This window comes from Microcaecilia unicolor, chromosome 1 (assembly GCF_901765095.1).
Source record: "Microcaecilia unicolor chromosome 1, aMicUni1.1, whole genome shotgun sequence".
Classification (NCBI taxonomy): Eukaryota; Metazoa; Chordata; class Amphibia; order Gymnophiona; family Siphonopidae; genus Microcaecilia; species Microcaecilia unicolor.
This window is the reverse complement of record NC_044031.1, coordinates 139941586-139967283: the sequence shown is the minus strand read 5'-3', so window position 1 is coordinate 139967283 and position 25698 is coordinate 139941586. Positions and strand designations below refer to the sequence as shown.

General features: G+C 40.0%; 2 protein-coding genes across 5 annotated transcripts in view; both read left to right on the top strand.

Annotated features, from left to right (window-relative positions):
• Nucleotides 1-15032, top strand: part of ASNS (asparagine synthetase (glutamine-hydrolyzing)) — a 238436-nt gene extending 223404 nt beyond the window's left edge. For both annotated transcript variants that reach the window (XM_030200859.1, XM_030200868.1), the window contains exon 12: nucleotides 14726-15032. In XM_030200859.1, coding sequence (XP_030056719.1) covers nucleotides 14726-14935 — 210 coding nt within the window. In that variant the 3' untranslated portion in view covers nucleotides 14936-15032. The remainder of the gene's footprint in view (nucleotides 1-14725) is intronic.
• A 3734-nt stretch (nucleotides 15033-18766) lies between these two features.
• TAC1 (tachykinin precursor 1) overlaps nucleotides 18767-25698 on the top strand; it is a 132958-nt gene continuing 126026 nt past the window's right edge. For all 3 annotated transcript variants that reach the window (XM_030189951.1, XM_030189952.1, XM_030189950.1), the window contains exon 1: nucleotides 18767-18835. In XM_030189951.1, the coding sequence (XP_030045811.1) occupies nucleotides 18799-18835 (37 nt within the window). In that variant the 5' untranslated portion in view covers nucleotides 18767-18798. The remainder of the gene's footprint in view (nucleotides 18836-25698) is intronic.

Below are 25698 nucleotides of genomic sequence, written 5' to 3'. Positions count from 1 at the left end.
CTACAAAGTAGTATATTTAATACGAATCGGAGAAAACGTTTCTTCACTCAATTTGTAATTAAACTCTGGAATTTGTTGCCAGAGAATGTGGTAAAGGTGGTTAGCTTAGTGGGGTTTAAAAAGGATCTGGACAGCTTCCTAAAGGAAAAGTCCATAGACCATTATTAAATTGACTTCGGAAAATCCACTGCTTATTTCTGGGATAAGCATCATAAAATGTATTGAGCTGGGATCTTGCCAGGTATTTGCGACCTGGATTGGCCACTGTTGTAAACAGGATACTGGGCTTGATGGACCTTTGGTGTGTTCCAGTGTGGCAGTACTTATGTACTTATGCCTTTAAATGGTTCAGAGCTGCCAATATTTTTGACTGGTGATGTAATGCCCCCCATGTTCCAGGAGACAACCATCACCCCATGCACTATAAGTAATGCCCAAAAGATATTTAAAAATACATACTGATATAAGAAACCTAGACTGAGTCCCTGGAGCCCAGCCTTTCTCGGGACCACTTCTATGAAACAAACACACACACACCCATCCACATAACACACAGCATATACAATCACTCACACACACACATAGATTACAATAGTTACATAGGTTAAATAACCTGCTAACCATAAGGTGCTTATGAACTGGCTTGTCCCCACCTCAGAAAGCCCACCCTGTTCCCACATCCCAAACTTTAGTTCCATCTCCAACCACCTATCCCCCCCCCCCCCAAACAAATACTATGAATCCCATCAACAAAGAGTCCTGGTGCCCATCCCAGGCCGCTAGCACCTTGGGGCGACTGCAACCCCCAGTTTCAAATTCAGGAAATTGAGCCAGGTAGAAATGCATAGAGTTGTGTGGTTGATCTTGCAGGTCATCATAAAAGGATTAAGGGCTCACAAAAGAGCAGAATGCACAGCATTCTGTAGTCACCAAAGAACAAAATAGAAACACACAGTAAACCCTTCAGAAGCAGTGACTGGCTGTCACATGGCTCCAAGTTGCAGCCATCCAACGATCAGGAAGTTGGGGGGGGGGGGGGGCAAACGGGTCACAGACTGCCGGGCTTCTTCCACTGAGTTGAAAAAGAGGACCTTGTCCTCATGTCAGACCCACAATTTGGCCATGCACTTCAGAGAGAACAAGATTTTACGATTATGAAGTTCACCACAAATTGCAGCCATTTTCTTCCAGCTTTGAGCTACTTGGGCTGAGTAATCATTAAATAGTAACAGCCTATGCCCTTGATACTCCAAGACCCCATGCCTCCGGTAAGCCCACATGATGCTTTCCTTGTCAGCCCAGTTGAGGAATTTAGCAGTCACTGCTCTGGGCCTCGGTGACCTTTCTCTTATTGTCCCAACCTGTGAGCTTGTTCACACATGATGGGGACGCATTAATTTTGAACCACCAAGTGGTCAGGTAACCAGGTTTCAAAAAGGCGTTACAACGCCAACTCTGTCACCTCCTCTGGTAAACAAATCATCCTCACATTATTCCGCCTGGTGCAGTTTTCATGGTATTCAGTGTGTGCCTGTAACTGCTCATTGTCCGAAGGAAGCTGCATCACCTGCTCTTTTAGATGAGCCATGATGTCTTCCTGGGCCGAGATCCGGGCATTGATGTCATTTAAGCACTTTGCAAGAAAGTCAAAAGGCTCTTGGATCTCCTCCAACACCTTGTGTAACTTGTTCAGTTTTTCCTCAAGTGTCACCACCACCAAGGCCGATATCTCCTTCACCAGGGCGTCAGAAAGCTGATGAGCAGTCTCATCTCCAGGCGACACTATCTTAGGTGAGTCTGGCCATTGAATGCTGCGCGGCTGTTTAGGAGGCTTAGGGGGCATGACTTCTGGGGCTCCAATCTGCTTGACTGGACAGCCCAACCTCGCACAGTCCCTTCCAAAAGCTAGATATAGATTTGCCACCTGGTAAATCCTGGGAAGCCAGATTAATCGCTAGATCATCCAGGGAGAGCAGGAGCCCCAGTTGCATGCAGCCTCTCAGTTCAGTAGCATATTGGAAGCCCTTGCTGTATATTTTCATATTGAGTACATTCTTGAATACACTTTTTACCCTAACTTGACTATCTTTTCTCCATTTGATGTGAGCCTGTATAGTCCTTTAGTGGCTAGTTAACGAACAGTAGTATATTAAACCCACAGAGGTTTCCATTTCTTATTAGACAGTAGACTGAGAAACTCTAGCTGCTTCTAATCCTCACATTTTTTGCATCATCTGAGATTCAATCCATGCTGATGTTAAATACATAGGAAAAGCTTTGTATTTTTTCTTGCTTTGAAAGATCCACATTCCCTTTCAGATCACAAGGAAATCCTTCAGACCTCCTGCTTGAATTGTGTTCTAAGCTGGATTAAAGTAACTCAATCTTAAATCTAATATTGACATATTCTGGCTCATATCACAGTCCTCTGGGAATTATTCCCATCTCCAGTGTGGTTAACTGGTGTTTTGGATATTTTCCTCAAAATCTTTAATTGCAAAACTTGATGTTTATTTATTATTAAATAAAAATAAATTACCCAGGCCCCTGACTAGTTCCCCGTGTTTTATTTTAATTTGTATTATCTGTGACAAGGTAATTGGTCAGGATCCCGTGAAGATCTTGATATAGAGCACAAGTGACCTGATAAAAGAAGTAGTACAGGAAATAGAAAGCTTGTGATGTGTAGGGGGAAATATCTGCATATTCTCTTATATATATATTCTGCCTACCCAATGACTAAGAAAAATGTCACTACTGATAATGTGTTTAGAGAATGACACGGGGATAAAGTTTGTCCCAGTTCCCACCCCATCCCCGTGGGTTCTATCTCCATCCCCACCCCATTCATACAGGTTCTGTATCCATCCCCATCCTGTCCCCGCAGGTTTTGTCCCCATCCCTGCCCCGTCCCCTCCGTCTCCATCCCCATACGCTCTGTCCTCATCTGAAGAATCCTCGTACACTTATGATTTTATATTTAAATCTTTTTTTTAAAGTATAAAAAGGAACAATATGCTGTGCAACTGTTGTTTATAAATCACAAATAGAATACAATAATAACAACGAGCAGCTATAATAGCCCCACCACCACCACCCTCTACCGTTCCAACCCCAGCAACAGCTGACTTCTACTACACCAAGGAACTCTAATCCACCCTGTTAAAATGTCCAGGGGTACAAAATACAACCCATTCTGTATGCCCTAGTGGGGGAGAAATATGCCCTATGAAGTACTGTTATGATTTTTTAATCTGTGGATGAATAATAAGTCATCAACAATCTCAGGATTTAGTCTAGCTCTCCTGTCTTCCACAATCCTTCCTGCAATAGAAAATGTCTTCTCAGAAGATGTGCTGCTAGCAGGAATGTATAGGATCCCCCATGTCAATTTTGCCAGTTGTGGCCAGTACTTTTGCTTGTTTTTCCAAAAAATGAAAACATCATCGCCTGCATCACTTAACAACCTTCAAAGTAGAGAATGACACAAGAACAAAGTCTGACCCCATCCCCACGGGCTGTCCCCATTAGGGTTAGGATTAAGAACTTGGTTTTATCTTTATACAGTTTTAATTTAAAATTGGCAGCCCAAGATGCCATCAGATCCAAGCCTGACTTAATTCTAGGCAAGATTTTATCTAAATTGAATGGTATGTAAATAGTGACATCATCAGCGTAAATAAAGGAATTAAAGCCATTTGATTGCAATAATCTACCTAGTGGGACCATCATTATATTAAACAGAATGGAAGAAAGGGGGAAACTCTGGGCATCCCACACACAGAGAGCCAGGGTGAAGAAATGTTACCAGATAACTTGATACTGTCTTTACTTTAAGAAACCATTGAACCATTGCAGGACTTCACCACAAATGCCAAACTGATCCATCACACTCAGTAAAAAAAATATGGTCAACTATCAATAGCGCTGTACATATCAAATTGTAAAATCTAAATGTTCTTGCCCCGGCTTAGGTCCGTCCTGAAATTGGTTATCAAGGCGGTAAGAACTGTCTCTGTACTATATGCAGGTCTAAACCCCAATTTAGAACTATGTGTAAGATATTATGAGTCAGAAATAAGATGATATGAGTCAGAAAGTATTCCATGAGTTGACTGGACATTAGACCTTTACTAACAGTGGTATGGAGGCCACCGTCTGTAATTGGATACTTCACTCATGCTAGACTTGGGGTTCTTAGAAATGGGCATGAGAATTATTTTGCCTTTGTCTTTAGAGAATAAGCCTTGAGACAATATAAAATAAAAGTTTTGGTCGAGGGTATTACATGTCTTATTGGCAGCCCTCCGGGCTCCTCTACCTTTTGCTCCTCATGATGATCCTTTTGCTCCTCCCAGCAAATAAGATTATCATTGGGCTTGCACAATGATCATCCTATTTGCTGGGAGGGTAAATTGCTGCAATGGGGTCTGACTGCTACAAAGTGTCTTATCACTCTCCATTGGAAGAGTACAGTGCCACCTACTCTGGAGGATTGGAAGCAGTGTCTTAACCACCTACTTTGGATGGAACGTCTTACTGCTCAACATAAAGATTGCTTTCTACCCCACAAGCATGATTCGGACGTGCCTCAGGACTGTTTAGCTAATATTTAAAGGGAGAGGGGTGGGGTCATGGGCTTTTGTGATTGGGTGCTTGGGTTTGGTGGAGGTGGGAAGTTAGGGGAGGGTAGGTGGAGGTGACGGTTGTTTTCGGAGTGTCTTGAAGAAGTCACAGGGCACTCTGAATGGGTTTGATTGTATGGTTACTATGAGAGGGAGGGATTGTGGGTGATTTGGGGGTTAATTGTGGTGAGGGGTTGTTTATGGGGTGCTGAGGTATTGGCGGAGGTTTTCTGGTTCAGTTTACAGTTGTACTTGTATGCCTTGTTGTTTACATTTGAAAATAAAATATTCATTGATACAAAAAAAAAAGAAAGGTTAGATATAAGGCAGCTAACTTCAATAAATAGGTAAGGTATGCATCTAACAAGCAATGCAAGTTGAGTATTTGGAGAGAGAGAATTTAACCGAATCAAGAGTTGGTAGAGAGAAGGAAGACCAAACCCTATCTGCAGGTAAACCTAGGGAAGAAATATTCGAAGAACTAAGTTGGTCAGCCAAGGTAATATTAGTACCATTTAGCTCATTTCTGTTTTTAATAATTTTCTGCTCAAAATAACTCGCAAGTTGGTCTGCAGATAGGATAGGTACATTGATCATGGCTACTGAATGAGTATTTACCATGTAATTAACTAAAGAGTAGAGCTTTCTAATGCTAAATTTGGGATCACAGATATGCTTCACTTAGTGAGCAGTTTTAGCTTTCTTAATTGCGTGCTTGTATTCCTTACATCTCCAAGAGGACCAATTTTCCTTGGTTCTAGACTTGGCCCACATTCTTTCTTATTGCCTGCATTTTCTCTTTGCCTCTAGAAGTTCCTCTGTAAACCAAGGGGGTAGTTTTTTTGTAGGCCTCAGTTTTGTTTTCTCAGGAGCTATTCTATCTAGTGTTGCCCTACTTATGTCATCCCAAAATTGAAAGAAGGAAGTTGACGATAACTGATTGAACAGTATATTAGTCTAAAATTCACTAGCACTAAGTCTGCCCCTAGTTGTTCAGATGGTTCTGTTATTTGCCGGTACATTTACTGTTGTGTGTTCTTAGTATCAAAGTGAACTTAAAATGCTCAGACCAAGTTGCAGGAGACCACGTTGGATATGTGATAAAGAAGTTAGTACAGTCAGTGAATCTATATGCTAGGAGATCTAATTGATGACCTTTGATATGAGATGGACCACCAGTGAAAAGAGAGAATTGCTAAAGATCAAGGAATTGTGAAACTCTTGGTGTGGGAATTATTTAATGAATCTAGATGAAGATTTATATCACCTAGTAACAACACGTTATCCAAGTGAACACAAGTATTAGAAATGAATTCCATAATACTATTTTCTGCATCATTCCAATTGTCTGGAGGGCAGTAAAGTAAAACCAGACAAATACGCTTAGACAAAGAATCATCCCTAATATCACAAACAACAATTTCTAATTGTGGAGAAATTAACTCAGAGCCAGGTGTAAGCGTGAAGAAGGATTTATAAAGAATTGCTAAACTATCACCTCTTTTCTTAACTCTAGTAAGATGGAATATCTTATAGCCAGTAGGGCATAAGTCATTAATGATGGAATCATCCCTAGAATGTATCCTCGTTTCAGTAATCAAGACAAAGCCAAATTGTTCATCTACAATCCAGTCATGTATTACTTCAGATTTGTTTACCACTGATCTAGCATTAATGTAACCTACTGGCATAGGTAAATAAGAATCAGATGCAGTTTGAGAGGGTGTGATTTTAATTAGATGATGTTCACGTTGAAGCGCTTTTAACTTATGGCTATTTTTATACTAGGCTGAATTGCGAAAATTAGAATAAGGATAAGTAGAACAACTAATTAAAGGCCAATAAAAATGTTGCCTAGATGTATAAATCACTGGGGTACAATAGTATTCCTCAAGTGCATGCAATTGGAGCAAGCATGATAGGAGAAATAAGAATGGGAGCCACCTAACTAAAAGAAATTCCATTATGGACTAGTTGGAATTGGATAAGAAGAGTTTGATGGATTAAGATCCAAAGGACACTATGATAATAGAATTAAATTATTTGAGCAAATAGTAAGAAGAAAAGGAGAAATGTTACTGACTATAGTCTATAATAATGCAAGGTTGAAGGATACACAATGAATAGATGAAAAGGATACACTATTAAATGAGCCGTAAGTTCCACGAGAAAGCAGCAGAGAGCAAATTAGCTAATAACAAAAAGAATTTAATTAACATGAAGCATAATATTAAGTAGACTGCATTAAGTAGTGAACAAGAGAAGCTTAATTAGGTGGAAAAATTAAGGACAACAACATATCCTACCAATTAGGCATAACGCCCATACACCACCCAGGAGCCGCAGGAAGGCAGCACACAGACACAGTTATTAGTCCTACACTTGATAGTAAAGACAGCTGGTAAGCTGTCCAGCACTGATCAGACAGGCAGTTCCTCTGATACTGCCTTCCCATTCAGATGCTCACAGGGGGCAGAGCCAGAGCTAAAACTCACAGGAAAGTAAAGGCTGCACTGGACACTAGCCGCTGAATCAGAACAGAGTTAGAGATGGTAAAATGCAGACTTCTACTGGCTGGATATTGATCAATTTTTTTTAAAAGAAAATGTTCTTGTATACTCACTAAATGTAGTGTAAGCTCAATTTATGCAAACGTGCAGAATTGCCAAAGAATTTTCTAACTCTTGCCACAGAATCTGAGATATATAGGAAAACTGGAGGCCTAGTGCATCTCATCTGATGTTCTTTTAAATAGACTGTCTAAAACTGGTAAGATTTAGGCAAATTTTTAAATATATAGCATTACATATAGAACAAAAGATATTACATTACATTAAATTACATTACAGTACATCAAAACTGCAGGCAGATTTCCACCACAGAAGTGGTGGCATATGTTTCCTGTTTAGTATAAATGCAAAAATGTATTTTGTACGTATCTAAAAATGCAAAAAAAATAGCTTTAATACAGGTCACGCAATGAAAGCTTTCTCTCTCTGCTCCCTCAGTTCCTGCCACTAGAGGGGCTCATTTAAGCACAGTTCAGGTAAAATATTACAGCCCAGATCACTGTAAACAAGCCATATGCAATTCCATATACATCAATGAAGTTAAGTATGAGTACGCAGAGGTGTCTGCAGTTACTACTACTACTACTACTATTATCATTTCTCTAGTGCACTAGACAAAGGCAGTACTGCCCACAGAAGTCAAATGATTTTTTTTACTCTTTCATTCTGTATGTAATGCTATATTTTAAAAAATTTGCCTAAATCTTACCAGGTAGTCTGTTTAAAAGAACATTAGATGAGATGCGCTAAGCCTCCAGTTTTCCTGTGTATCTCAGATTCTGTGGCAAGCGTTAGAACATTCTTTGGCAATTCTGCATGTTTGCATAAATTGAGCTTACATTACTTTTATTTAGTATACAAGAACATTTTCTTTTAAAAAAAAATTGATCAATATCCAGCCAGTAGAAGTCTGCATTTTACCATCTCTAACTCTGTTCTGATTCATATCCATATCTAGCTAGTAGCACTCAGCATTAAAAAAAAAAAACCTGATTATCTCTGGACATCAGCATTGAACATCCAGCTTTCACTAGACATGTAACATAGTAACATAGTAGATGACGGCAGAAAAAGACCTGCACGGTCCATCCAGTCTGCCCAACAAGATAAACTCATATGTGCTACTTTTTGTGTATACCTTACCTTGATTTGTATCTGCCATTGTCAGGGCACAGACAGTATAAGTCTGCCCAGCACTAGCCCCGCCTCCCAACCACCAGCCCTGCCTCCCCCCACCGGCTCTGCCACCCAATCTCGGCTAAGCTTCTGAGGATCCCTTCCTTCTGAACAGGATTCCTTTATGCTTATCCCACGCATGTTTGAATTCCGTTACCGTTTTCATCACCACCACCTCCCGCGGGAGGGCTTTGATGCTTGGGGGTAGGGCCCAAAGGGGGATTGGAACTTGTGGGAGGGCCTAAAGAGGGAGCTTATCGGGTGGCGGCGGGGGGGGGGGGGGGGGAGGGATCCGTGAGGGAGGAGAGGTCATCTCTGTTTTGTAGGTTGGTAGTTTGTAGTTTATAAGAACTTGCTAAACCATTCTAGCTGCCAGGGCAGAACAGAGGGGTGTACAATCTAAAGTATATTTTAGAAAAAGAAAAGAACTCCTATAATGACAGTAAAGATATGCACTCACACAAGACCAGGAGAGAGACCAAAGAGCACACGACAAGGAGAATAATATAACTACCTCATGCTGGAAAGTCCAATCAGGCTGTCTCGCCACAAGCTTGATTGAAGAGCCAAGCTTTTAAGTTGGCTTTAAAACTTAAGTGAAAAATCAGTGTGGAGGGAAAGGGGAAGATTATTCTATTAAGGCACAGTGCCTAGGGGATTCTAGGTAAGCAAACTTAGGAGTGGTAGTTATCGGGCAAAGTTAGGACTGCTGTTTATATGGTCCTACATGCCTGGTTAGCTATATAGCACCGGCACTGAATATTATCAGAGCTTGCTTAATTCCTGGCTCCTTCTTGATTTTGCCCCCTGTAATGACCCTCTCCTGCCCACTTTCAATATGGCCAGTTAGTGTTGATATTCAGTGGCACTGCCCGTTAATTGCCACTGATTATTGGCGGCCAGCCCGCTGAGCATGATTTAAACAGGCAGGAGCCTCTCCATCCCATTTACATCACTCTACATCACTTTGAATATCAGGCCCAAAATAGTTTTCCAGTCTTTCTTGTGTTTGTGTCTGAGTATTGTTGCTGTTCTTCATTTCAGTTTAACCTTTTTTATACTTTTCACTGTTTTAATTCTGTATCCCTTCTGTCAACTTTTCTTTTATTCATCCTCACCATCTCCCTCACCACAGCCTGTCTCTGCCTTCCAGAAGTGTCTTCACTCTCACTTTCTGCCACATTTAAGTCCAGGTGCAATAACATCAAGGACTTCTTTACAAGTATTAGTATTAATCATCTATGCGGAACCGTGTCAAAGGCTTTGCTAAAATCTAAATACACCACATCTAGTGCTCTCTCATGATCCAACTCTCTGGTCACCCAGTCAAAGAAATTATTCAGATTTGTCTGACAAGACCTGCTTCTAGTGAAATCATGTTGCCTCGGGTCCTGTAATCCATTGTATTCCAAAATCTTTACTATTTTCTGTTTTAAAAGCATTTCCATTAATTTACCACAGAAGTCAGACTTACCAGCCTGTCGTTCCCAATCTCTTTCTTGCTTTCACTTTTGTAGAGAGGGAGCACATCTGTTCTTCTCCTCCAGTCCTCTAGGACTACTCCTGACTCTAAAGAAGCATTGAAAAGGTCAGCCAGCGGAGACGCTAGAACTTCCTTATGTTCCTTGAGTACCCTTGGATATATGCCATCCGGCCCTATTGCTGCTTTGTCCACCTTTAGCCAGCTCCTCACGAATATAGCCATCTGAAAATCGTTCAGGGACTACTACCCCTCTTTTCCTATTTGTGTTTGTCTTCTGTTGTTCTGCTCCTTGCCCTTCAGCTATGAATGCAGAACAGAAATATTTGTTAAGCAATCCGGCGGTTTCTTTATCAGCATCTACATATTCTTCCCTTTCACCTTTGAGTCTCAAAATGCCACTTTTGCACTTCCTCCTATCACTAACATATCTAAAAAAAAAAAAAAAAATTTAAAAAAAGTTGTGTCCCCATTTTAGTGTATTGGCTATTTTTTCTTCCATTTGCATCTTTGCTTTCCTGACTACTCTACCAGCTTCTCTTAGCTTTTCCAGATATTGTTGCCTGTTTTCTTCTTTCTACAATCTCTTGTAGTTCATAAAGGATAACCTCTTCCCCCCCTCACCTTTTCGCTTGGATTTCTACTCCCCAAATGTATTATACTTATACTTTAAATATAATAATGTTCTGTATTTCTCATTCCGGAATGGCGATCGCCATTAGGGCATAATGTAAGCCACATTGAGCCTGCAAATAGGTGGGAAAATATGGGATACAAGTGCTACAAATAAATAAATAAATTTACAGTCTTTTTTTCTCCCTCCATACCAAAAACTCCTTTTTTTCCTCCCTGCTCTCTTCCCATCCTCCTGCTTCTCCCTTCTTGCCCTCCCTTCTCAGAATCACCCCATTATCTAATCTCTAGGCTCTCATTCCATCTCCCCTGAAGACTTTAATACTTCCTCTCTACTCTCTTGTGTCTCATTCTTCCACCCTTGAGTTTCCTCCAATCAACCTCATCCCACAGTCTCTTATCCATCAACCTACTGCCCCCCCCCCCCATTCCTAGTTCAGTAATGCTCATGGACCCCTCAGTTCCATTGCTGTGATCCATTGCTGTCTTCCTCCTGTCCTATCTATGGAATTCTGTGTACTGTATCTAGTGCAGCAGTAAGCTGGGGCCAATCTCAGTGGTGGAAATAGCCTTGACAATGGTGGGATCGAGTCAGAATCTATTGGTGCCAGTTTAAGTGGTGGTGGTGGTATAGTAACAGCAGCAGTTACTGGCCAGCCTCAGCAGTGGCACAGTAGAATGGAGGAAGCATGGACAGAGTGGGAATGCAGTTTCCTATGATTTTGTGACAAAGAGCAATTTCCACACCAGTTACTTGAGCTGTGGAATAGTGGTAAACTGGAAGCCATACATATACACAATCCCCCTAACTCTATCTAATCTAATGCGGCAATTGTTCACCACACAGATCCCAACTGGTGGTTCTAGGTGGCTTAGTGCACAAACTTGCACACAAAGGTTATAGAATACCGTCAGTTACATGCTTAGCTTAGGTGCTGATTGGTGTTAATTGGCTATAATTGACACAAATCTGCACTCGGTATTCTACAAGCTTAGCACAATTTCTTTAGCTTGCAACTGATTGGGTGGTGTGGTTATGGGAGGAGCATGGACAGGGGGCATGCCTAACACATGCTAAGGTTACAGAACACTAGCAGTTATGCACCAAAATGACAGCACTTAGGAACGAACATGTACACCAGTCACTGAGCTAGCGTAAGTGCTCACGCCTGAGTTAGGCATGTAACTGCAGACCTTCGCTAATATGCTGTAATGGCAAGTATGCATGTCATTGCTTTTATAGAATTCACGCTTAGCGCACACACTTTAGGTGCCTAACATTAGGTGACTTTTTGAGAATTACCTCCAATGTGCATGCACTTCTCCTCAGAGACCATAAGAGCACATGCTCACAGGGACATCTTTCAGATAGGATCCACAGCTGTTATTTCATAGTAAACTGCTTAAATAGAAAAATCTCAAATTGTCTGGAGTGTAGTAACGTTATGAAAATCAAAAAAAGAGTCTATATAACACTCCTGCTATACTATCTGTAGGTGCATGCACTACTGTGATATATACTATATAGATTGAATAATTTATAAAGTAGCCTCAATGGCCCAGGGAACCATATTGTTAGGACTCCACTGAAGTGGCCAGCATCACGGGCTCCTCCTACTTTCCGAAAAAACCACCAACACCTAAAAAAACTCCCTATCAAGGGGAGAAAAAGGTTTAGTGGGTAAAAAACGGAAAGAGGGGTATTATATTAAAGAATCAATGTAAATGCATCACACTGCAGAGGGTATTAAATGGAAGTTAAGAATTTATGCAATTACTTCATATACCTCGTTTATCGTGAGCACTAAAGCAAAATGCCACCAAAATGTACAAATGTCTAAACCCGAATTCTTAATTGAAGCAAACCTGTGAATACCATTCTTCAAAAACAAATTACTTATCTTGAAGCTTGCTTTATATGGCCAATTCAAAATTCAGATCGTCAGGTTCCTCGTTGTCTCTATTCTTAGGTTTATAGACATAAGTGTGTACTTAACATTGCTTAGGTCTCCGGTTGTCTCGGTGTAGAAGTCAACGTGGGTAGTATTAAAGAAAATCCTTATTTTCACTCGCAGAGTCTACCAAAAATATCTCAAATTTTCTCTTATGCAATTACTTCATATACCTCGTTTATCGTGAGCACTAAAGCAAAATGCCACCAAAATGTACAAATGTCTAAACCCGAATTCTTAATTGAAGCAAACCTGTGAATACCATTCTTCAAAAACAAATTACTTATCTTGAAGCTTGCTTTATATGGCCAATTCAAAATTCAGATCGTCAGGTTCCTCGTTGTCTCTATTCTTAGGTTTATAGACATAAGTGTGTACTTAACATTGCTTAGGTCTCCGGTTGTCTCGGTATAGAAGTCAACGTGGGTAGTATTAAAGAAAATCCTTATTTTCACTCGCAGAGTCTACCAAAAATATCTCAAATTTTCTCGACAGCAAGGGACCCCACCGTTTCGCAATCTTCATCAGGAGAAGTTTCAAAAAATAAAGAAAATTAATTCCTTTCTATCCATCGCGAACCATGGTTCAAAACATGGCGCCTGTGGATATAGGACGCCGGATTTGTAACTCCACCCATTGGGAGTAGCGTCTCTGTACCCTTGGTCCAATCAGCAAACTACATTATCATCTTGAAATTAGCATGTCGTTGGACTCGACAATTGTATTTTTCATATATAGTAAGGTTTTCTCCATTTCAAAATATAAGAATTCTTCCTGATGATTTTGTTGACACTATCTCTTTAAAATTGTCGAGTCCAACGACATGCTAATTTCAAGATGATAATGTAGTTTGCTGATTGGACCAAGGGTACAGAGACGCTACTCCCAATGGGTGGAGTTACAAATCCGGCGTCCTATATCCACAGGCGCCATGTTTTGAACCATGGTTCGCGATGGATAGAAAGGAATTAATTTTCTTTATTTTTTGAAACTTCTCCTGATGAAGATTGCGAAACGGTGGGGTCCCTTGCTGTCGAGAAAATTTGAGATATTTTTGGTAGACTCTGCGAGTGAAAATAAGGATTTTCTTTAATACTACCCACGTTGACTTCTATACCGAGACAACCGGAGACCTAAGCAATGTTAAGTACACACTTATGTCTATAAACCTAAGAATAGAGACAACGAGGAACCTGACGATCTGAATTTTGAATTGGCCATATAAAGCAAGCTTCAAGATAAGTAATTTGTTTTTGAAGAATGGTATTCACAGGTTTGCTTCAATTAAGAATTCGGGTTTAGACATTTGTACATTTTGGTGGCATTTTGCTTTAGTGCTCACGATAAACGAGGTATATGAAGTAATTGCATAAGAGAAAATTTGAGATATTTTTGGTAGACTCTGCGAGTGAAAATAAGGATTTTCTTTAATACTACCCACGTTGACTTCTACACCGAGACAACCGGAGACCTAAGCAATGTTAAGTACACACTTATGTCTATAAACCTAAGAATAGAGACAACGAGGAACCTGACGATCTGAATTTTGAATTGGCCATATAAAGCAAGCTTCAAGATAAGTAATTTGTTTTTGAAGAATGGTATTCACAGGTTTGCTTCAATTAAGAATTCGGGTTTAGACATTTGTACATTTTGGTGGCATTTTGCTTTAGTGCTCACGATAAACGAGGTATATGAAGTAATTGCATAAATTCTTAACTTCCATTTAATACCCTCTGCAGTGTGATGCATTTACATTGATTCTTTAATATAATACCCCTCTTTCCGTTTTTTACCCACTAAACCTTTTTCTCCCCTTGATAGGGAGTTTTTTTAGGTGTTGGTGGTTTTTTCGGAAAGTAGGAGGAGCCCGTGATGCTGGCCACTTCAGTGGAGTCCTAACAATATGGTTCCCTGGGCCATTGAGGCTACTTTATAAATTATTCAATCTATATAGTATATATCACAGTAGTGCATGCACCTACAGATAGTATAGCAGGAGTGTTATATAGACTCTTTTTTTGATTTTCATAGTAAACTGCTTGAAATGGGGTTGTTTTGAAAAATCCCTTCTAAAAAGAGACCCTGATATATTATGAGATATTATATGAAAAGAGGTTTTGAACAAGAACATTTTTCCATTCTTAGGTCACGTGTCCCTGTTTTGAGGATCTGCTGCTTATGTCACTTGTACTACAGTAGTTCTTCTATTAAAATGTATAATTTCCTTTTCTTTTACAAGGACATACAGCTTACTGATTATCAGTTTTCTAATTTTTTTGTTTGTAGGTGGATGACATTATGCTAGAGAAGGCAGCAGAAAAATTTCCCTTCAATCCTCCTAAAACAAAAGAAGGCTATTTCTATCGCCAGATCTTTGAGAAGTATTATCCAGGACATGCCACCTGGTTAACTCATTACTGGATGCCACGGTGGATTAAAGCAACCGATCCTTCTGCTCGTACACTGAAGCACTATAAGTCAGATAACAAAGAATAGGATTTTCAAAGAAGTGCAACACAAAAATTGTGGGAAACAAGGGCATCATGTGTCTTCCTCTGAAAAGGAAACTATAAATAAAGTTTTTCAAAATTAAGTTGTCTTCTCTTTTCTTTTCTTTTTTTTTTTTTTACTTAAAATGAAAGAGCATTACTTTGGAAATTTGAGGCTTGTATGTTCAAGCTAGTAATATTTGGTTATAAGTATTTATTACTGACCTGCAGGCAAAAATACAAGATGCAGGAAAGCAACTGTTGTCTGTGTTCTGTATGAGCAGCTGGAAAAAGAAGGTGTCAACTTTTGACCTTTACTTAAGTGCAAACAAAGATATCGTGCTATATTTCATTTTGGGTTTGTGACGTATCTGTTATTTTGGTTTCCCATTCATATCATTTTATTTTTGTTTTATCATACACTATTCCCTGGATTCTGTAAATGGCACCCAAATTTGACTGCCCAAAATGGCAAGCAATCCTGAGATCCGTGCCCAAATAAATTAATGAGCCATTAACAATTGGCTGTTGAAAATCAATTATGGACAATAATTGGCTCTAATTTGATGCACGGATCTGGCTGCTTGTGATTCTATAAAGATTCATACCCAAATTGGCTATGGGCATGAGCAGGTCTGGAGCATTCCAAAGAATTACATGCAGTGTTATAGAATTTGGGGGCTGCACCCAAGTTGCGTGTCAGGATTTATACCATGCTTCAGTTGGTATAAGTCCTCACACCCAGAGTTGGTTTCTGTAATACATGCTAAGTGATATTCTATAGAAAGCGCTCCGCCCAGAGGGTCCTTTATAGAATAGCGCTGAGCACAAATGTTTCCTGGCACGTGCTTTTCAGTGCCACTTACTGAATCTAGCTCTTTGTGTTTCTAGTGTATGTACTTTTTTACTTTACTAATTGCATTGGGATTTTGTGTGTGTGATTTTCAAATGGGAAATGACAAAAAAAAAAAACAATATAGGAAGTCATTTTAGAAGCATCTCCATGTATAGATGTGCTAAGACAGACATTTCAATGGGGGATGGTTTGGGTGAGCCGAAAACCTGATGTGTATTTCCTGTTTTACACTGAGAGTACACATTTTTTTTAAACATTCATGCATCAGCATTTGTTTCTTGGGATTTGTTTTATTTATTGCATTTCCCACCTCTTTGCAGGCTCAATGTGGCTTACAATACATCATGAATAGTGGAAGCATAAAAGAAGATATACATTTAGCATTATAGAAGGACCTTGGGTAACTTGTGGGATATAAATTTCAAAATAAATAAATACAATAAATCTGCTCTGAAGCACACACAAATGCTAGCTGCCTGCTCATTTCGCATGGAGTCACCACCAGTGGTTGTGAGGGCAATTGTGCTAACGTGTGGTGTCTCAGATACTGCAAAAATGTACTTAAAATAATTCACTCAGCATTTTAATTGGCTCTAGGTGAAGCTTTGTGAAATCTGATGCATACATGTGTAATCACCAACAAATACATGTGCATGTTGGAATATTGGCCACCACCACTTGTAATGACTGGCACTTACATGTGTTAAGCCCCAAATGATGCAGCTCTTTTTCCTAACGTCTTTTTCTGAAATGATTGCTCCTGCTGTATATGCCAGCAACTATGCTTGTATTTGCCATTGTCCGTGTTCAGCATAGCCTTTTATGAAGTACTGTGGTAATTATGAACATCTTTATCTGGATGTTCTAAGTCCTACCTCAACATTTGTAAAATGGGGCTTATAACTAATATGGTTGATGTTTTCATGCCATGTCAAAATAACAACCTATCCCTAGAGTAGAGCCACTTGAGGGTTGCCTAGCCTGAGATGTGTGGAGGCGCATATGATTGGAAAGGCTCCTGATCACAGTGTAGGCACATTGGGGAAAAATGATCACTCATAGTTACAAGCGCCACAGTGAGACAGAATGGAAGAGTTAGCTATGCAACCAAAACAGATAGAGAAGGAGTGTCATGGGCTGCCTGAGATTTTAGATATCACTTTGAATACTACCTGACCAGTTCTGTTCATTGTATTTGGAAAGCCTATTGGCTATTCTCTACTTATCACATAAAATCCCATTATACTGTATAAGATTGGCCAGTAGTGCCATTTCTTGAAGAACCCTACAACTGTGAGGTTTCTGATGAAATGAAAACCAGCAAGATTTAGCCACTTCTGCAACGTGGTAATCTAAAGGTAAATAGCAGGGCTGCATTTCAATTAAAATATTTAAATGAAAAGATTTAATCCCAATTAATCACACAATTAAAAATATTTTATTTATTTATTTCCCACTGCAGCTCTTTGTGACTCTGGGCAAGTCACTTAACCCTCCATTGCCCCAGATACAAAATAAGTACCTGTGTATAATATGCAAAATGCTTTGATTGTAACCACAGAAAGGCAGTATATTAAATCCCATCCTGCTTTTCTAAAGGATTGAATCTCCCTCTCTCCCACCACCACATCCAATATCTCTCCCTTTCTCATCCCTCCCTGCCCTCTTTCCCCAAGTCTATTATATCTTTCTTTCCTGGGGTCCGTTATTTCTCTCATTTTCTTCCTCACTCCCATTGCCCAGCACTTCTCCTTCCCTACACCCCCATGAGTAGCAACACAAACTTGGTGGTGAGCAGCACCAAACTCTTCTCATGGATGTTGGAGTCACCACCTCGGCCATAGCTTCCATCAGCGGCCCCTCCAGTTCTGCTTGTGAGTCTGCAGCTCACTCCTCTAACAACTTAAGTATTGCCATACTGGGACAGACCAAAGGTCCATCAAGTCCAGCAACCTGTTTTCATCAGTGGCCAATCTAGGTTACACCTGGCAAGATCCCCAAATACTACAATACATTTTATGCTGCTATAAGCAGTGGATTTTCTCCAAGTCCATTTTAATAATGGCTTATGGACTTTTAGGAAGTGATCCAAACCTTTTTAAACCCTGCTAAGCTAACTGCTTTTACTTCTTTCTCTGGCAACGAATTCCAGAGTTTAATTACACATTGAGTGAAGAAATATTTTCTACGATTCGTTTTAAATTTATTACTTTGTGGCTTCATTGCGTGCCCTCTAGTCCTAGTATTTTTGGAAATGGTAAACAAGAGATTCACATCTACCTAGTCCACTCCAATCATTATTTTATAGACCTCTATCATATCTCCCCTCCACGGCCGGTCTTAGCAATTGTGGGGCCCTGTACAGACCAGTTCGGAAGTCTTGCAAGGCTGCCGCTGGAAGCCATGGCAGCCATTTTTAAAGAGCGATGCGGCAGGAAAGACTTGGGGATCTTTTCTGCCCCGAAGAATCCACTAGACCACGAGGGTGGCGTCAGGTATGTGCATCAAGAAGAAAGGAGTGAAGGAGTGGCCTGGAACGGAGGAGTGGTATAATGGTTAGTGCAGTAGACTTTGATCCCAGCATCCTGGGTTCAATTCCCACTGCAGCTCCTTCCATTGCCTCAGGTATAAAAACCAAGATTGTGAGCCCTCTAGGGACAGAGATAGTACCCGTTTATAATTGGATTGTAAGCCACATTGAACCTTAATGCTGTTTGAGATTGTGACAAGGCTACATCCCAGATGTATAGAATGAAGCAGCAAAACCCTAAACTACATCTCCCAGAATGCATTTCCAGTCCCAGCAGTGATAGCCCAGTGGATAGGCAAGCTGGCCATATACCGTCTCTGACCACAAGAGGGAGGGAGAATGAAGGAGCCCAGTTCCCCTGGACCCGCAATCAGTATATCATTCTGCCCACCTGTAATAGGGAGGGGTGGGGTGAGATGCAGGAGAAGGTTGGATGGAAGAGGGGGCTTAATCAGGCTGAGCAGCGAGAAGAAACCAGAAGGGAATGGGACTTGAGAGCCTGGGGAGAACAGCACCTGAAGGTTTGAAACTATATTGTTTGGAAGGTATTTTGAGTTAAACCTTGCTTAAAGAATGAAGCCTGTTTTCTTTTGGGAGACCTGTTTGCTGTGAGGAAACCCTGACTGTTGGGGGACGTAGCTGGAAGAGTTACAAGCCTGGTTCCCCCCAAGATGCACCCTGATTATTTTGGAAGGACTATGTGGAATCTGAAAGACTTGTTTGGGCAGGAAGGGGAAACCCTGCTCGGAGGCAAGTACTGATTTTGCTACTGACTTTGAAAAGGAGGGATTTTCAAAGGACTATTGCAGCCCTTCAAGAAAGGGGCAGAGCCTCTGGGTTTGCTGGCTTGTACACTAAGAGGCAGAACAGCCCTGCCGGGAAAGCCCTAACCCAGGGCTCTGGTCTTGAAGTGTTTGTCATTAACTTGAAAAATAAAAGAATATTTTAAAGTATCCACTGGTGGCAATTTGGGGAGATCTGTCTATTTGTGGGAGGCAGCTTCCTCCCCCCACATACTGGAACAGCGGGCCCATTTACATGATAGGGAGTAAAAAAAATAGGCAACTCATATAAGAGACACAAAAATATAAGTATTGCCACACTGGGACAGACCAAGGGTTCATCAAGCCCAGCATCCTATTTCCAACAGTGGCCAATCCAGGTCACAAATACCTTGCAAGATCCCAAAGAAGTACAATACATTTTATGCTGCTTATCCCAGAAATAATGGATTTCCCCAAGTTCAGTTTAATAACAAATGCATAAAACACTGGTGCAAAATTGAACCCTTGAGCACTCTACACAACAGCTGCAAATGTTTGGAAGCTAAGAAACATTAATCATGGAAAAGGTTACCTAAGTAAGCAAAGTAAAAATGAAGAACACATTAAAAAATGTACTTATGTAAAAGTTATTGCCTAATTCAGCAGTTCCCCGGTCCTGGGGGCATCCCAGCCAGTCAGAATATCCACACTGAATATTCATGAAAGAGATTTGCAGTCACTGCCTCCACTGCATGCAAATCTGTCTCATGAATATCAATTATGGATATCCTGAAAACCTGACTGGCTGGACCAGGTTTGGGAAACCACTGGCCTAATATAATACTTTTTTTCAGTAAAAGTACCCTTACTACAATGAGTGCAACTACTGTTAACATTTTTATCCAAACTTTATTGCTCTACAAATCAATCCACTCTGCTTTTAGCAAAATTAAATTTTGAAAATGACTGTCACTTATGTGAGTGTGCTCGTGAGTCATTATTAAATCAGTACAGCTAAAAATGCGTTGTCGGGAAGTGGAGTGTTCAGTATGATAAAGTGTTCCTTTAGATCAGACCAGGCTGCCATACTACTGATGTCTTCTGACTGGGTCTGCAGGTATTGATCAAGGGAATCTCTGTCTGAAACACTTGACTTCCTTATAGCAAAGAATGCTTTGTCATTATCATCTGCATTAGAAGTAGTTCTGTCTGATTCATCACTTGCATCTTTTCATTTTCGTCTCCATTATCATCATCATGATATCCAATTACAGAGAAGGCTTTGAAAAAGTTGGATTCATTGTCTATTGTTCTAACAATTTTTTTGGCTGATGGCAAACTCTATATGAATGTCTTCAAGAAATGATGCATGAATGTCCAATATATGTGAACCCCACAAACAGCATAATTTAAAATTAGATGATCCACTGTTGTTTATGTGAAATTGTTTGCATTAGCAAAAGTCCTGTTCCAGTTTTTCCTACTTCATTTGGTTTACTGAGGACTCATCATTTACATATCGCTTTTGCTTGTATTTTTATTTTTAACTTTAACAGGAAAACATCAGATATAACTAAGTAAAACTAGTAAAAAAAATGGTGAAATTATTACTTTGATAAGAGTAAAAGTAAGAAATGTTTCCTGTACTTCTAGTAAACAATGTTTCACTTACTTCTTTACAAGTAAAAGCGATAAAACATTTACTTAAATACAATAACTAGTTAGTTACTATATAATACTGTAAGTAAGACGGAAACTAATGTAGGACCATGCTCAATTCCTAACTCAGCAAAATGCTCAATAAGCAATTGAAAGATCAAATTATTCCACACAGATTGAGACAAATGAGAAATGCAAGTATATCATCTAGGTTCATCTAATCTCATGTTAGATGAGATTCCATTTATGCTTGTTACATAAGCCAGATCATCTAAACATTTGCTTAGTTACAGAAAAACAACCTCAACGCCTTTTGAAACAAATAACAAATTAAGCACTGGTCCACAATTTTGAGGAACTGTCAAATCAAGGTGTGGTGGGGTTTTTTTTACAAAGCCACAGTAAAAAGTGGCCTACGGTAGTATGGGCACATCTTTTGGGTCCACGCTGGGCCACTTTTTACAGTGGCTGGGAAATGGGCCTGCACTAATATTAAAACTAGCGGGTACCTATTTACGGTCTGAGCCTTTACCACCACCCATTGACCTAGCAGTAAGGGCTCACGCACTACCCATGTGGTAACCACGCAACATGTGCCAACATGGGCGCTTACTGCGTGGAACGCCCCCTATGGTAGAAAATAGAAAATTATTTTCTACCGTGGGATTTGGTGCGTGCCAAAATCAGAATTACCAGATGCACCCACTACCCAGGCTACCCACGCATTAGCCCTTTCGCACCTTTGTAAAAAGGCCCCTTTGTTTCTTAAAAAGCTTATGGAGAGTGGCATGTCCTTCACAGAAGAGAAAAACGCCCACTAGACTAACTAGTGTTTGTCATAGTAAGCATAAAAGAAAGCCTTTTAGTAGAAATGTAGGCAAAGGGTCCAAGGGAGAAGACAAATTCTTCATAGATTCTACAAATTTGGTAATTGCCATTATAAAATTTAATTATATACAATTTCCTTACAACAATTTAACGTGTTATATAACAACTAGTAAAAAAGGCCCGTTTCTGACACAAATGAAACGGGCGCTAGCAAGGTTTTCCTCGGCTCTCCTGCAGCCACCCATGTCCAGCAACCCTCCTCTGGACATGGATCAGCTGTGAGGCATGTTCCCCCCCCCCCCCCCCCCCCCCCCCCCGGGTTCTGAAGTTGACATCATCATGGCTACGGTGATTGTCAGCCTGATCTACGGAGCCTAGCAGACCAACTCGGAATGAGCCACGGTCCCAGGCAAGTCAGAACGTTGGAGGTGAGAATTATTATATAGGATATATAGTACAATAAAAATAGATAGTGTATACTTTTTTTTTTTTAATTTTAAACCAGACGTTTATTAATGAATCCAGCAAATATACATTGTACAAAACAGTGTGACATAACAGTACCAAATAGTGTATACTTTTAAATCCTTTAAATTAAACATAGCATAAAAAAAACTACACAGTAAGGGGAAAATTCTATAAATGGCACTCAAAATTCGGTACTGAATAGTATTCTATAACGGGCGTTCTGGGATTGACGTATTTTATAGAATAGCACATAGTACTGGGATTCACGCTTAACTTTTGGCACAAGGAGTTGCATCAACTGAAAACAGATGTAAGTCCCAGCTTGCAAGTTAAGCGCAGATTCCCCAGATTTTATAACAGCACACATTTTAAGGGAATTACCCTGGCCCACTCATGCCCCTCCCATGGCTGTGCCCCCTTTGCAGATCCTCGCAGAAACAGGTACTATTCTATAAATAGATATGCAAGTGTGTTTTTGCACGGATCTGCCATTTTCGCCCCTTTTCGACACCTCATATCTGTATAATGCTTTTTTTTCTGCTGAAAACTTGGTGCAGAAGTAGTGCCTAGCATTTGGCACCATATAAAGAATTTCCCCCGAAGGGGACAATTCTTTAAGATATTAATATTTACAGGCCTATTATGTGCATAAATGTTTATTGGCATTTCTGAATGTATATGTGCACATGTGTGCCAAAATTCCACCTAAGCACTATTCTGAAAATACCCGCTTAACTTACATGGGTAGAGCATAGGCAGAACATGGGTGGTGCTCAAACTTATGCACATAACATAGAATACTAATGGGTCCTTTTATTAAGCTGCAGTAAAAAGTGGCCTGACATTAACAAAGAAAATAGAAGAACAAAATCCCTCACAATAAAACAGGTGAGTCAAAAGGAGACAACAAAACCGAAGCTAGACGATGTGCAGAAATTTTGTTGAGCCATGTTTCGGCCCCAATGGCCTGCCTCAGGAGTCTTTCTCAGGATGTTCTCAGAGCACTCTAGCATTCAAAATAACAATGGGTGAAAATGCATCTTACTGTATGTAGCAAATATCTACATTAAGTACATAAGTATTGCCATACTGGGACAGACTGAAAGTCCATCAAATCCAGCATCCTGTTTCCAACAGTGGCCAATCCAGGTTACAAATACCTGACAAGATCCCAAATCAGTACAATACATTTTATGCTGCTTATCCTAGAAATACTAAATATCAGATTGTCTTTCATTTATTGATAGAAGTATTGATAAACAGGCATGAAAAACACTGAGTGTACTACTGCTCAAAAAATAAACATTATTGCAGTAAAATAGCAAATAATGCACAAAATCAACTTAGCTTGAGAGCTCCAAACTTTGTACGACGTCTTCTGAAGCTGGAGCTCATCAGGTTACTACGGTGCTCTAAGACACCATGCTAGCAACTCCGATAACGCTGTAAGCCCGACAGGACCCTGTTTCGCGGTCTCTTGCTTTATCAAGGGCATAAACTTCTAACACATAGAAAATAAGTTTTAGTATTATGAACTCAATGATTTTAGCTTACTTGCTCTGTAAAACTGACGTCTGAACTCACAGCAACAGCACTTGATGTCAGTAAATCGCCTATCCAAAATGGCGTCGGCGTTTTAGTTATAGTAATTTCAGGCTCCACCCCTTAAGGCATTACGTCATGATCAGCTGTTAATTTTAAAAGAAACAGTTCCATTGGAGATGAGCATTCAAACCATGAGGTTCTACTGTATTCAGCCGAAAGATCCATTGAGTCTCTTTTTGGAGCAATAGTCTGTTATTGTTACCTCCACGGGTATTTGGCAAAATGCAGTCGACCACCATACATTTTAATGATTCACTGGAATGTTGTTTCAAAATACAATGCTGGACAAGTGGAGCTACAACAGATCCACAAGATGATCCTGTCATGACTTTTATTATGAGATATGTGCAAGGAGGGGAAGCTGCTTCATACATTATTAAACAACATTGGGACATTATGCGCGCCCATCCCATTTTTGAAAGATATCGTTTAAGGATGGCTTTTTCTCGCGCGCGTAATCTTAGTGAAATTCTAAGTCCAGCCGACTTGCCAGTTTTTACAGCTACTGGATTTAATATGCAAGGTAGTCATAAAAAATGTAATAAAAATGGGTGCAAAACATGTCCTTTGACTATAGAGACAGCTAGTTTCTACCATAATGGTCAGACCGTTCAACTCAGACATCAAACTACTTGCCGTACAACTCACATTATTTATTATGTATGTTGTCCATGCGGCAAAGTTTATATCGGCAAAACTAACAGATCACTAAATGCTAGAATGGTTGAACATCAATCAAGAATCTCTGCTCGGACTGTTGTAGCTCCACTTGTCCAGCATTGTATTTTGAAACAACATTCCAGTGAATCATTAAAATGTATGGTGGTCGACTGCATTTTGCCAAATACCCGTGGAGGTAACATTAACAGACTATTGCTCCAAAAAGAGACTCAATGGATCTTTCGGCTGAATACAGTAGAACCTCATGGTTTGAATGCTCATCTCCAATGGAACTGTTTCTTTTAAAATTAACAGCTGATCATGACGTAATGCCTTAAGGGGTGGAGCCTGAAATTACTATAACTAAAACGCCGACGCCATTTTGGATAGGCGATTTACTGACATCAAGTGCTGTTGCTGTGAGTTCAGACGTCAGTTTTACAGAGCAAGTAAGCTAAAATCATTGAGTTCATAATACTAAAACTTATTTTCTATGTGTTAGAAGTTTATGCCCTTGATAAAGCAAGAGACCGCGAAACAGGGTCCTGTCGGGCTTACAGCGTTATCGGAGTTGCTAGCATGGTGTCTTAGAGCACCGTAGTAACCTGATGAGCTCCAGCTTCAGAAGACGTCGTACAAAGTTTGGAGCTCTCAAGCTAAGTTGATTTTGTGCATTATTTGCTATTTTACTGCAATAATGTTTATTTTTTGAGCAGTAGTACACTCAGTGTTTTTCATGCCTGTTTATCAATACTTCTATCAATAAATGAAAGACAATCTGATATTTAGGCTTTGATACATGAATAATATAAGGTACTACTGGTTGGCTGGAGGTGATCTATGATTACAAGTTTTTACAGACCTGTGAACCACATTATAAGGTGGTATACACGGATGTCTTTGATGTTATGAGATACCCTCACCAGTCAACATTCTAATGTTGCAATAAATTTGTTTTGTCCGGTTAACGTTGTGTATTTTTACAATCTATTTTTGGACAAAACTGTGCCATTGTTTTTGTATTTTTGTATCCTAGAAATAAGCAGTGGATTTTCCCCAACTCCATTTTAATAAAATGGCTTATGGACTTTTCTTTTATGGAGCTATCCAAACTTTAAAAAAAACCCCGCTAAGCTAACTGCTTTTACTATATTCTATGGCAATGAATTCCAGAGTTTAATTACACGTTGAGTGAAGAAAAATTTTCTACGATTCATTTTAAATTTACTACTTTGTAGCTTCATTGTGTGCCCCCTAGTCCTAGTATTTTTGGAAAGAGTATACAAACGATTCACATCTACCCATTCCACTCCCCTCAGCTATCTTTTCTCCAAGCTGAAGAGCCCTAGCTGCTTTAGCCTTTCCTCATAGGGAAGTCACCCATCCCCTTTATCATTTTC